Source organism: Pyxicephalus adspersus, chromosome 1, assembly GCF_032062135.1.
Source record: "Pyxicephalus adspersus chromosome 1, UCB_Pads_2.0, whole genome shotgun sequence".
NCBI classification, from domain to species: domain Eukaryota; kingdom Metazoa; phylum Chordata; class Amphibia; order Anura; family Pyxicephalidae; genus Pyxicephalus; species Pyxicephalus adspersus.
The window spans coordinates 94575979-94589085 of record NC_092858.1 but is presented as its reverse complement, the minus strand read 5'-3'; the positions used below and the strand labels follow the sequence as shown (position 1 = coordinate 94589085).

General features: G+C 37.5%; 1 protein-coding gene across 1 annotated transcript in view; it reads left to right on the top strand.

Moving 5' to 3' along the window:
• The first annotated feature begins 4488 nt into the window (after positions 1 to 4488).
• INPP5B (inositol polyphosphate-5-phosphatase B) overlaps positions 4489 to 13107 on the top strand; it is a 43784-nt gene continuing 35165 nt past the window's right edge. Inside the window, exons 1-4 of the mRNA XM_072408077.1 lie at positions 4489 to 4604; positions 7821 to 7885; positions 9956 to 10034; positions 11862 to 11955. Of these exons, the coding sequence (XP_072264178.1) occupies positions 7828 to 7885; positions 9956 to 10034; positions 11862 to 11955 (231 nt within the window). The 5' untranslated portion in view covers positions 4489 to 4604; positions 7821 to 7827. The remainder of the gene's footprint in view (positions 4605 to 7820; positions 7886 to 9955; positions 10035 to 11861; positions 11956 to 13107) is intronic.

Genomic DNA, 13107 nt, shown 5'->3' with positions numbered 1-13107 from the left:
CAGTTAAAAAATGTTATACCTGCAGACCCAGAATAACTAACATGCCAATGATATTTAAACTCATTGACATCCACACAAAAATGGAAGTCAGTTTTAAGTAAATTAAATTGGATATGGAACGCATTTAACAGTGTCACTTGAAGTTCTCAAAATGAATTAAGATTTATACATAGTGTTCAACAATAGAGTATATAATAAGTATATTATACTTACTGTATGAATGATTTTTATTCTGATTTTATTTTAAAGGTTACTTATACTTTAGAATTATTTTTTTTATATATTCAGAAGGGACAAGTGACGTCCCTTCTGCAATAAAGCAGACTTACTTGCCTGTTTGTAATCTTTTGTAAAATACACACTGAACAGCATATGCAGCTCAGTGTACAATCCCAGCATAGCTGGCTGCCCAGGATGAACTATTATGTGTGAGGGTTATGTCATTCCGACCTGGACAATCAAGATGGCAGAGGATCCTGAACCCTGAAGAGGACTGGATAAAGATGTTAGAGCCAGGGCGAGGGTAGGTAAGTTTAGGTAAATATTTGTGAACAGGCAGGTACATTTATTTTATTGCAGAAGGGACATCACCTGTCCCTTTCTGCAAAACAGCAAGCCTACTCACAAGTATTTTATTTTTAGCTTTATTATCACTTTAATTAAAACAAAACAGTAAAATCTAGGACATTAACCCGAAGTGTTTTCATGTCATATTTTTGCCTTTTCATGTACTGATTTATATATCAAAAAATAATACTTAAAAATTTGAGTTACATCCAATAAAGATGTTTCAATTGATAAGTTATAAAGTATGCCTTCCATGCTTTTGCTTCATACTTTGTACTCATCATGCTCTTATGTCTGAGATACAGGTTGGCCCCTCTAATTCCATTTCCCACCGCTTGATGGATTCTTTGACATGCTCAAGGAATATACGTTTTAGATTGTCCGCTTTTGCAGCACAGAGGTAGTGATCTACAGCTGTACAATAGTGATCTATAGCTACAACGGGAACCAAATAGCTTGTAGCTTCTTCAGAAGTCCTGAGACTTTCCCCAGTTGCTACCGGAGCATTCCAGGTCTAGTGGGATGTTCCCTTGTCTTCGGATCTGGATACTTCCTGGTGTTCTCCTGTATTTATAGAGCTTTTCTTAATTATCATTCCTCTCATTGAATTCTATTATTCTTTGATCTCAATTCACACATTTATCCAGTGCTTTGAAATGTTTTCTCTAGTGGTAGAAACATGGGTATACTGCCTTTAAATAACACTGTAAAAGTTATTATTGTAAATGGGGGTATCTTATTAAAGTGGGAAAAAATATCCTCACGATACCTTTTGAGGACAAGGTGGGTAACACCATTGACATGACACTATTTAGTTACATATATGAAATAATAAAGGACAATCCAATGGGAAGAATGCCACCCTTACAGATAGCCAAATAGTTAATGTCAGTAAAACTGACCTGGGAGGCACAAATAGTTAATTGCTCAAGGAACACCTAGCAACCTCTTAAAGAGCCCTGGTTGAAAACACTGCTCTAGACTATGGCATCCTGATGCACCAGGAGTCAGCCATTTAAGTACTTGAAGGTTAACATGTGCCTGCCCCATTATTCACAGTATCTTTTTACGTAGTTCAGAAGACAATAGAAGTGCCATAGACATTGTCCAAAATCGCAGTTGTCTTCACAAGTATAGAGACTTCTAAAGCCCAACAAAAACACACTATGATATATACTGCTCCAGCATAGGCAATTTTTTTTATTTAAGAACATATTGCCACTTATAGAGGAGAGATGGAAGTGTAGACCCAAAAGTCTGGGGTCACACTTCTATTTGTCTTGTCACAACGCAGAAAAGAAAAGTCTGCTTATATCTGTAGGTGAAAGATTGCAAAGACCTTAGAGGTACAGTTGACAATCGAAAATCTGGCCACCGATATTCCGGATCCTTCAGTTTTCCAGCATGAATCGCATTTTCAATACAGGGAATGTAGTACACTGTTTTGCCACTAATGTTTTGATGGCACTGTTCCGCACAAACAGGTCTTGCTTGCTACACTAAATACACGTTGAGACGTCCCTGCTCCCTGCTCCCTGCTCCTGTGCCAGATGTCATGTGCCTGTGTGTGGAGGTAAGTATAAAAAAAATCCGGAAGTTTTGAAAATCTGGCACTCCTCAGGTCCGGAGGTTGCCGGATTTTTGAATGTCAACTGTAACAATTATCTTGGAGTATAAAATAAAAGAAAAAAATAAAACATGCTAGTGGTACAAGAACAGAGAATACATGTTGTTCATCTATAAACGTCCATACAAAAACCACAACACAATGAAACTAAAAACATCAAGCAGACATTTATATTATTTTCCCTTTAAACTAAATTACTGAAGCAGAAAAAAAGAAGAACTATATCTAGGGATATCTGCCTGGCAGGCTCAGGGCCAACAACAGGGTGGTTGTGTGTGGTGAGGACAGGCTGGATCTCAGGATCTGGGTAAACTATTTTGTGAGTCAATCTTCAATTTGCAAAGTGTAGAGACAAATCTTTCACAAAATGGTTCATGCTATGGGGTCCATTCCAGGCAAGTTGGCACAGTTTATGTTATGTAGTCCTTTCGAGGCGTTCTGGCACATATGGCCCTTTATAGACTTTACACTTTCATTTGCATCTTTTTTTAGGAACCTAACTTTCCAAAGGTGTCCAACTAAAATACTAACATAAAATACAGCCCATTATAAGGAATTGCATGGTATGATCTGAAACACCATGACCTAAGAAGAATGTATGTATTTCCATTCTCTGTATATGACATTTACCGACTGTGCATCTCAAAGTGGATGTTATTTGGCTTGTTTTTATATATTCTTATTTTTTATTTTGAGAGTTATTAATAGTAATATTATTAATATTAACCACCCGGGCGGTTAGCCCGGAACCAAGGTCGTTTACCCCGAACCAAGGTCGGGGTAGCTAAAAATATAAACAAGCGTTATATTGCAATCCGATTGTCATACAACATTGGGGATTACAATACAAAAACTCAAATACAACTCAATACTAAAAAGCTGTATTGAGTCCAATACAAAGAAATCTTTATATAATATATATATAATTGTATTATATATATATATATATTATATAAGCTACTGTACAGTTACATTACATTATACACTATTTTGTTTTTTTAAAGATTTTTTTTTTTTTGTGTTTTATAAAAAAAAATTTTATTATTGAATTTATAAAATTGTGGACATATTTTGGTGAGTTATGCGGTAATTCGGTGAATTTTAAGTAATTATTGAGTAATTCGGTGAATTATAGCCTACAATCCAAAATAAATTTCCAAGCAAAAATTAACACTTTTTGCTTGGAAGTACGAAGTTTGGAAAGAATTAGAACACCCGGCGTTCGCGTACGCGTCCCTCGGCGATTCCTGATGATGTCAGTGCATGCGCCCGTCGATAGGGTCGTAGTGGAAAATTCAAATATTTTGTATTGGATTCAATACAAAGTCCTGTATCCAATCCAATACAAAATAATACAAAATATATTTATGTGGTTTTGTCTATAGGTATGTGACGTTGGACACTAGGGAGGTGTTTTAGAAAAATATATTACTATACAGTATACAGAATTCTCGCATTTTCAGTATTTTTTATTTATTTATGTATTCTTGTTTAAGCTGATTTTTGTGTCTTTTATTTAATTTTATTAAAAGTAAATTTTTTTTTTTTTTTTACATGATTGTGTGTTTCAAACTTTTTTTATATTCATGATATCTACTAGAACCCTGTTCGGACATATTTCTGTAAGTTACAGGTCTACAATTTAAAAAAAAAATTTCATGAAAAACAGTGTACCGCTTTTGGTACAGAAATCTAGACCTCAGTGTAACGCCCAGGTGGTTAATAAACATGATTTATATAGCGCCAACATATTACGCAGCGCTGTACATTAAATAGGGGTTGCAAATGACAGATCAATACAGACAGTGACACAGGAGAAAAGGACCCTGCCCCAGAGAGCTTACAATCTAGGCGATTAGGATAAGGAATAATATTATTTTAAACAGTGTTCTATATGAGGAGATACGATATAGAAAAGCTCCATTATTCTGATGAACATTTTGATAATGTTTGGTGGGGGGAATCCATACCTTTGATTTTTGCTCCCATATGAATCACCATAATTTCATCCTCATTTTAGGACAGAAACAATTCATTTATATGTGCCTAAATGGAAACCTAGAAGCCAGCTCTATTCATTTTGAAGAATGACATCTATAAAAACTGGTAAATCCAAAAACACACAAAAAAAAACAACAAACGCAAAATACAAAGCACCAGCCAGTTTGTACACAAGCCTGAGTTTTATTTGCAATCTTCTAGTTCCCTCTTGTGGTATATAGATTGCAGAATAATTGAACATCTGGTGCCAGGAGGGGAAAGAGAATGCTGACGTAGCATAGCGGAATGCAGGCCAAGCAGGGAGTAACTGTTCAGTCTGACAAATCTGCTATTCATGTTTCCTCCCAGCATACCCTGCCTGAAGAGGAAAACATCTCGGTCCCTATCTGCCTATTTAAAGATCTGACTGGTAAATAAATATTCTTCATAGTCTGTACATTACTAATAGGTGTGAAAGAATAGAATTTAGATGCATATGATATTTTGCATGTTAAAAGAAAGCTGAAAGTTATTCACCCAACATAAAGTATGTAGTACTATACCTAACTAAATGTAAGGCCAGAAATATGCTGCAGTGATTGCATGTAGGATCTGAGTATCAAATTGTGTACAGCGGTGGTTGCAGTACACATGATTGGATGTTTAGGAATAAATACCGGTGTGCTGCTTAAGGTTCAGTGCTGAGTTTCACTGCTGCACATTGAGATCCATAATTAACGCTGGTGCCAAAGTACTTTGGGATTTTAAAGAGTATCTATTAAATTTACTTTTACTTTGCATGGGATGGAAAAGGGTTTGAAACCCTGATAGGCTTTTATTGCTGTGCACCCACTTCACCCTTATTTGTTTTGTTGGCCATTGTGAGCATGACAGAAGGTAATGGGAAATCAAAATTAAATGGTTGTCAGTAGAAATGGAGGTGAGATCTTTAAATGGGTACATTTTTTAAAAAGAAGAGTTTTGTCTATAACGTTTGGAAAGATTTCATTTCCTATTGTGTCATTAGGACAAACAGAAGGTAATAGTTAATTTCCCCAATTTGACAAATGAAAAAGAAAACCTCATAGGCGTTCTGAACAATTTTTACTCTATCTGTAAAAAATCTACAAAAAAACAATGTTGACTATATAAAAATGTTAAAGTATATGTTACCCAATAAGGGTATATAAGGTTTAGAACACCTGCCAGACTTCTACCGCTATCAAAAGCTCTCTTAGAGAATTCTTCCTCACTTCCCATCCTTCTGATACTGTTTTACCAAATAGAAAGGAGGGAAACTCAACATAGAAAGAAATAAAAAAGCTTTTTCAGTAGGCTGGAACTTTTCTCAGATTTTATTTACAGTAATACCCCGAAAAATCGCACTTCTGAATCTGCGGCTTCACAAATTCGCAGGTATTAAGGAAAAAATATAACACTTAAAATTCGAGACTAAACTGTATCCAAATTAGCTGATCCATAAAAGCATAAAAAAAAAGACCGAAGCAAAACAATTTTTTAAGTTGTTAAAAGAAAATGGATCATTACTGAAAATATGGTAATTTTATTTCTAACGTGAGTTCAGCGTCTCAGAGAAGACGCGGGTGACCACAAGGTGGCGTCCAAAATATGCGGGGGTATCTAGGAACTTAACACCTGCGAATTTTGGGGTATTACTGAAATGTTCACAATTAGGCACACATTCTCCCACATAGTTATTTATTCTCTTCTGGGCTAAGGACCTTAAAGGAGGGTGTTGGGAGCTGTGTGTCTATCTCCCCTGTACTCAGGGCCTAGGGGTTGTAAGATGCAGGAATCTCCCTAAAATTGCTGGCTTCTAGAGCAGAGTTTTTCAAACTTTTTTGAGCCACGGCACATTTTTTACATTGAAAAACCACTGCACACCACAAATCAAAAATGTTACAAAATGACAATCTGTTTCTAATTCTCTTGTCTCTAAGAATAAACAAGGCAATTAAGCTACCTACTGCTACCCGCTGACATGGAAGAGTATTACATTACCCTGCCAGTCACTACAGCACAGTCACTCGACAATGGTAATTAGATAATTTCCCACGGTACACCTGAAGATCTCTCTCAGCAGTAGTTTTGGGTTTTCTCAGCCATTGAAAGACAACTTTAAGTATGATCACACCTCAATGGGCCTGATTTATTAAAGTTTTCCAAGGCTGGAGAGAATGCACTTTTATCAGTGAAGCTGGGTGATCCAGAAAACTTGATTGATTTGGTCCAGGATTGAAAACATTTGCTTGACTTTTAGGAAATCCATTCCAGGTTTGCTGGACCACCCACTGATGAAAGTGTATCCTCTCTAGCCTTGGAGAGCTCCACACGCATGCTTAGTTTTAGTTGCTAGAAATAATTGTTGATGATTTTTAGTAGTATATACAAATGCTGTACAGTAGTAACAGTGCAACATTTGAACACATTTTTGTGTCATTTAGTGATTTACCTTAAAAAATTAGGAATATTTTTTGCTAGCCTAAAATCAAAATCCAGGAGAGCACAGGTTAATCAGGTGAACACAATCATATGACATGCAACAGGAGTATTTGTTTAATACCGTATATTAGTGCTAATATTTAAAATTAGTGGTATTACCGTAATATACACTAACATACAGTAAAAGTGTTTAGTGTGACTTAATATTACTGTCAACTGAACTTTAATTCTGGTCTCTCTTTTTTAATCTTCTCCTCTTCTTACATTTTAAGCAAAACTTACAGTATACCTTCCTAATTCTTTAGCAGAACAATTTTTATGCAAATACTTCTAAAATGCATGTTTCCAAGGTTTTTTTTTAATTAATATTTCTATTGCAAGGGTGCTAATAATTCCCCATGTGATGGTATTGTGCATTGACAAGTGTCTCTATTGTTTCTTAACTGAAAATAAGTGAAAAGATATTTATCAGGTGCCACGAACACTTCCCTTATATGTAGGGGTAATTATGCATTTTTACAACTAACTGATTGCTAACATTGCCCTTACTGGAAAGCTCAGAGCTTTCCTGTGAAATTTAAAACAAGGGTGTGCCTTGGTAAATGATAAATGAGTTGAAAAGAGTTTGAGATACAAATAACTTAATGGGAATATACCTGTTCTATTGTATACTTGGTTACTGGCAAAGAATAAAAAAAAAATCTCTACAAAGAATTTCCTTTGAATAAATTTCTACATCACTTTCCACTACATGATACATAAGTAAAGATAATGAATACATTAGGCAATATTGCTTATGAATAATGAAATATGTAAAGCCAAAAACTTTTTTTCAGTATAGTATAGGGTGGTGAAGGGGTTAAAAAACCCTTCCAAGTTTTATTGGAGAAATTACCCCAACACAGAAGGCAAAGAAAACAATCTGACAAGGGTACTACTGACACTTCCCCAGGTTAAGGTGTTACACCTTAACCTAGAACCCAAATGGTTGTTTACCAGCATGAAAGCCATTGACCCAAATTATTGCTGGTTGATACTTACAGCTGGACAGATAGTAGACTTCCGAGTCATGCTGCTGTCACAAATCAAGAAATAGGAGATACAATACAAGTAAAATGCATCTCATTGATATAAGGGTTACAGAACTCTAACAACATATTTTTCTGTATATTCTTTTTTCCAGATGCATTATGGACCAGTCTATAGCAATACAGGACACTTTGGACACAGGAGAGAATTGCACTGTAGTATCCTTTACATGCTCAAGTACCCATCCGATCTAAAAGAAAAACTTATCAAATAACTTTGTAAATGTTAAATTACACCCTTAAGGGTTCTTTGATGAATGTTAGAATTACAGAATTATATGATCTTCATCTGAATGAATTTGAATATTGAATGGATTTGTGGTTAGTGAGATAAGACATTTGTTTTTTGTTTGCAGATTTTTTTGAAGCGTGTTTATAACAAGTCTTGTTTAAAATCTAGTAGTGCTTACTTATTTATTTACATTTTTATGGAATTCTACCAACAATAATTGCTTAAAACCTAAAATAGAAAACATGTATATAACCCAGTGCTGTGTAGTCATCATTGAATGCTGATGGAATTTTTGCTCAACCAGGGTTCCTCCAGAGGCTGCTAGGGATTCCTTAAGAAATGATCTATTTGTCCCTCGCAGGTCATTTATGTGACACCAATGATCTGTAATGGTGTGCAGCACTGAGGGAGGCATTCTTCCAACTCACCACTACTCTAACGTACTTTGAGTTGTGGATATAGTGGATATAGTGGGTATAGAAGGGGTGCCCAAGACTTGAAAATTATTTCAAGGGTTCTCCCATGTTGAAAAAGTTAAGAAAAACTGACATATGGAAACCTGTACAAAATAGTTTCCTCTAACTACTGACCAATTATTAAAAAAAGAATTGCTTATTTCTCTTCTGGGAGATGTGGATCCAATGCTCATCTCTTCTATGGTCTCTAACAAAAAACTTCTCTTCATTGGTGGCCACGTTATGATATTATTAACTACGAGGGGGTGCTGAGAGGTTCCTGGCTTTGCCCCTTCCAGATGAAATAGAAAAATGAGTGTGGGGGCATATGACAGCCTAATATCATAGTATGTAACTGTGCAAATATCAGGTCTTTGCAATTCTTGAAACTGGCACAAGCAAGTTTCATGTCGTTGGAGTTACGGGCCATCATGAAGTTTTTGTTTCTCCAGGGAAAGTCAGCAAAGGACATTCACACTAAGATGTCACAAACACTGGGGGAGAAGTGTCCTTCCTAGGGCACTGTCAAAACCTGGATATCTCGTTTCAAGACTGGGCATTTCACCATTCACCATCATTGAAGATGGGTCCCACAGTGGGAGCCCCCCAACCTCAACTGACCCGGCAACCTGCGATGCTGTCTATGAGCTGATTATTGAGGACCGGCGAATACCCGCAAAAAAGATAGCCCAGATACTTGACATCTCATGGAGCGTGTTGAGTGTGTTATCACCACTATCCTAGACATGCACAAGCATTCAGCGAAGTGGGTGCTGAAATGTTTGAACAGTGATCAGAAGAAGGAACGAGTTGAAGCATCCAAAGCCGTTTTAGCCCATTTTGAAGCTGCACAGGACTTTGACGGAGGATGAAACCTGGCTTACATCTATAAAGGAATGGCCCCACAGCGGGTCTCCGTGGCCGAAGAAGTTCTGAACCCCGAAATCCCCATGACCCTCAAAAAAGTCATGGCATTTGTTTTCTGGAACAAAGACAGTATTCTGTTGGTAAACTACTTACCTCAGGGCTCAAGTATCACCGGACAGTATTATGCTACCCTCCTGGACCAGCTGAAGGAGGCAATTAAGACGAAACACCGTGGAAAGTTGTGGCTGCCAAGTTGAACACCCTGGGTTTTCAATTGGTCCACCATCCCCCCTACTCACCTGACCTGGCCCCTTCGGACTATTATCTGTTCCGGAATTTGAAGAAACACCTGAAGGGGCAACGTTTTGAAGACATTTCTGATGTCAAAGATGCTGCTGAGAGCTGGTTGGCAGCCCAACCAAAGGACTTTTATTTGAACAGTCTAGAAAAGCTGCAACTACGCTGTACCAAGTCCATCAGTCTCAGGAAGGAATATGTTGAATAAATGTGTAATTTCATTACTCTGGCTCTCTTCTTTCTGGGCAAAGCCTGGAACTTCTCAGCACCCCCTCATATTGACCATAAAACTTTGGTTCTTCTCTCTGAATACCAATCTCCATTCCCAGTGTAAGTATAATTTATTCAAATTTTTTACTCCTTAATCTAAATTTCTATGCGGTACAAGGAGTCCTAATTACTCCTGATAGTAATGAAAGTCGTCTGGCAGGATTGGTGGAGTGCAAGGAGACAGCAGCGTAAGTATAAATGTAATTTTTAAAGCACTTTCTAGTTAGAAAAAGATTTGTACTTGCCAGATTATGACAGTATATTCACATAAAACTTCACAAAAAACTGCCACATCTCAGTTAGTCATAGACAATGGGCCTGATTTATTAAGGCTCTCCAAGGCTGGAGAGAATACACTTTCACCAGTGAAGCTGGGTGATCCAACAAACCTGGAATGGATTTCTTCAATGTCATTTGCTATTTGCTAGCAAATGCTTTGAATCCTGGACCAGATCCATCCCAGGTTTGTTGGATCACCCAGCTTCACTGGTGAAAGTGTATTCTCTCCAGCTTTTAGTAAATCAGGGCCAATATCGCCACCATACCTCAAAGGGACTTAAAAGGCATTTTATAAAACAAACATAACTTTTATTTCTACATTAAAAATAGTACAATATAAAAACACAACTATTTAATAGTATTTCAAATCTATAAAATATGTCAACAATGTATACTCTCATACAAATATACTATTTTCACATAGTCTCTTAACCATGCAATAGTTTTGAGGCGTTTCACGGATATGTTCATTTCTTCAGGAAACAGGGGTTCACAGGGGTAGCGAGTTGTACAGCCAGATGCAGGTCCAGGGATAATATGTAAAATGCATGCAGGTGCACCTATTTATTATTATCATTTTAGCCATAAGGCATTGGTCAGCACCAGTCCTCACCAGACACTAGCTCCCTAATCTAACAACGCAGTCTTCACCTAAAGCAAGCACCCGTTAAGCCTTGGGCTGCGTCTCCCAGCACTCGGTTGCCCCCAGGACTTACTGTGCAAGGGATAGCGTCTGGATAATAGGCTGGCAGCAAACCAGGAGCCCACAGATAAAGCACCAAGTACCAAGATTCCACCGAGGCCAAGTCCAGAATACAGAGCAGAGGTCATACACAGAATATCCATCTACCAAACAAAGTACACAAGGACAAAACACAAGCAGAGTCCGGGTCACTGGAAAAGGTCAGGCTAGGCAACAAAAACTTACAAGATCAGAAACAAGCAGGGTCAGCAACAATAAATCAGAAGAAAACACACTTCAGCACAGATAAGCCCAGCTATACGCTACAACAGGCACTGGTGACTGGGAGAAGGGAGGCTTTAAAGTCGCAGCAACCAATTCCAGTTCAGGACTGAATCAGGAGCTGATCAGCCTCTAGAATCCCCTTCAGCTGTGCACAGGCTAACAATGGGTGCTGCGGATGCCAAAATACATCAGCTTGCACAACTAAAGGGAAGAGGCTGCTGCTATCTTAGTTCTATTGGCTGCTGCAAATTACACATCAGTACGTAACAACGCAAAGATGGGACCATGCCCCCCAGTCTTCCCCGCACAACAACGTGGGTGACGTAGGGAATTCCCCTCATGTCCGCCTCCCATAGCAGAAGAAGAAATGAGGGATAAGATGCCAGGGGACAAAGGGAGAGAATGTCCTGACAAGACAAACAGTTTGTCTGCCATCAGACTTTCATCGACTTGACCACCCCCTCTTTGTAGCTAGAGGGGTAAATTGCGGGGCTTTGCGCTCCACTGTGTCCAAGAGGTGTGAATATTAATAAATGAAATGTACATGAAAATACATGCAAAAATACATGAATAAAAGGGGGGGAGAAACAATAAGTATGAAATCTGTATTGGATACCTCCTTACTCTCAACCACCTTGTTTTTATTCTAAAAAGGGTTTGTAGCTAATGATTTCATTCAGTCCTGGAAACTCCTTAGCCTTCATTTAAAAGATCCATTTTGTTTCTCTTTTCAAAAGTTCATTATCATAGTTACCACCTCTTTCATTAGGGTAAACTTGATTGAGGGCGATAAACTGCATCTCTTCGGCATTGTAGCCGTGGCAGGAACCCATATGGAAAGTGGTGTAATGATTATCCCTCTAGTAACATTGTATACATGTTCATATTTCCTTTTTCTGAACTTTCTCTTTGTCTTTCCAATGTAGAACCTGCCACAGCTGCAAAAAGCCAAATAAATTACACCTACCGATTCACAATTTAAACAGTTGTCGGGGAGTGAATTAAATGGGTACTTTAAAAAAATCTTTTTCCAAATGTATCTGCATTGATTACATTGTTTGCATTGATTGCATTTCTTACATGGAAATGTACCCACTTTTTTTACTATCTGAATCCCCACCATCATGATTTTGAAAAACTTTTTACCGGTCTGTCCTTTAATTAAAGAAGTTTTCTATAGGTATTTGTGGGTAATTGGGGATATGTCTACTAATATCAGATGTGCTTTTTCAGGAGGCAAAAATTTCTCAACAATGTCCTACATTGACTACGGGTAGTATTATTTTTTGAGTACCTAGTAAATATAATAACTCTCTGTTCGGTTTTAGGGTCTTTATTTTTGAATATTGCTTGTGTGAGAGATAATGATTTGGCTTTTTGGTAGGCTTTTTTAGGTATTTTCTGACTGTACCCTCTTGTTGATAGTCTCATGCGTAGATCATTCGCTGCTGTTTGGAAGTCTTCCTCCTGTGAGAAAATTGTGCGTAATCTTAAGTATTGCGAGTAGGGAATACTATTCTTCAAACTGATTGCATGTGCACTTTTTGCAGACAAAATAGTATTGCCTGCTTTTTTTTGACTGTTAAATTTATTCAATACATCTAGGGACGGAATCGAGGAAGTACTTGCTTAAATTGTAAATTTCAAATTTTATGTATTTACTTGAATGGTTGTAAAAAATTAATTTAGCCTCGACTTTGACCCTGTCCAGATGAGAGATACTTCATTGATATTTCTTCTCCATAATAAAATGTGGTGAAGGTATATCAACAAGGACTTAATAAGTCCCTTTCCAATCCCCCCCCCATGTACAGGTTTGCATATGTAGGGGCACATCGTTTCCCCATTGCAACACCCTGCACCTGGAGGTATGTTTGTCCATCAAATGTGAAAATGTTTCTGTAAAGAATGTATCTTAACAGAGAGAGTATAAATTAGATCTGAGGTTCAATTCTTTGGTTAAGCTTACCCAGGTAGTTGTTGATCATGTTCAAGCCCTTTTCATGAGGAATACT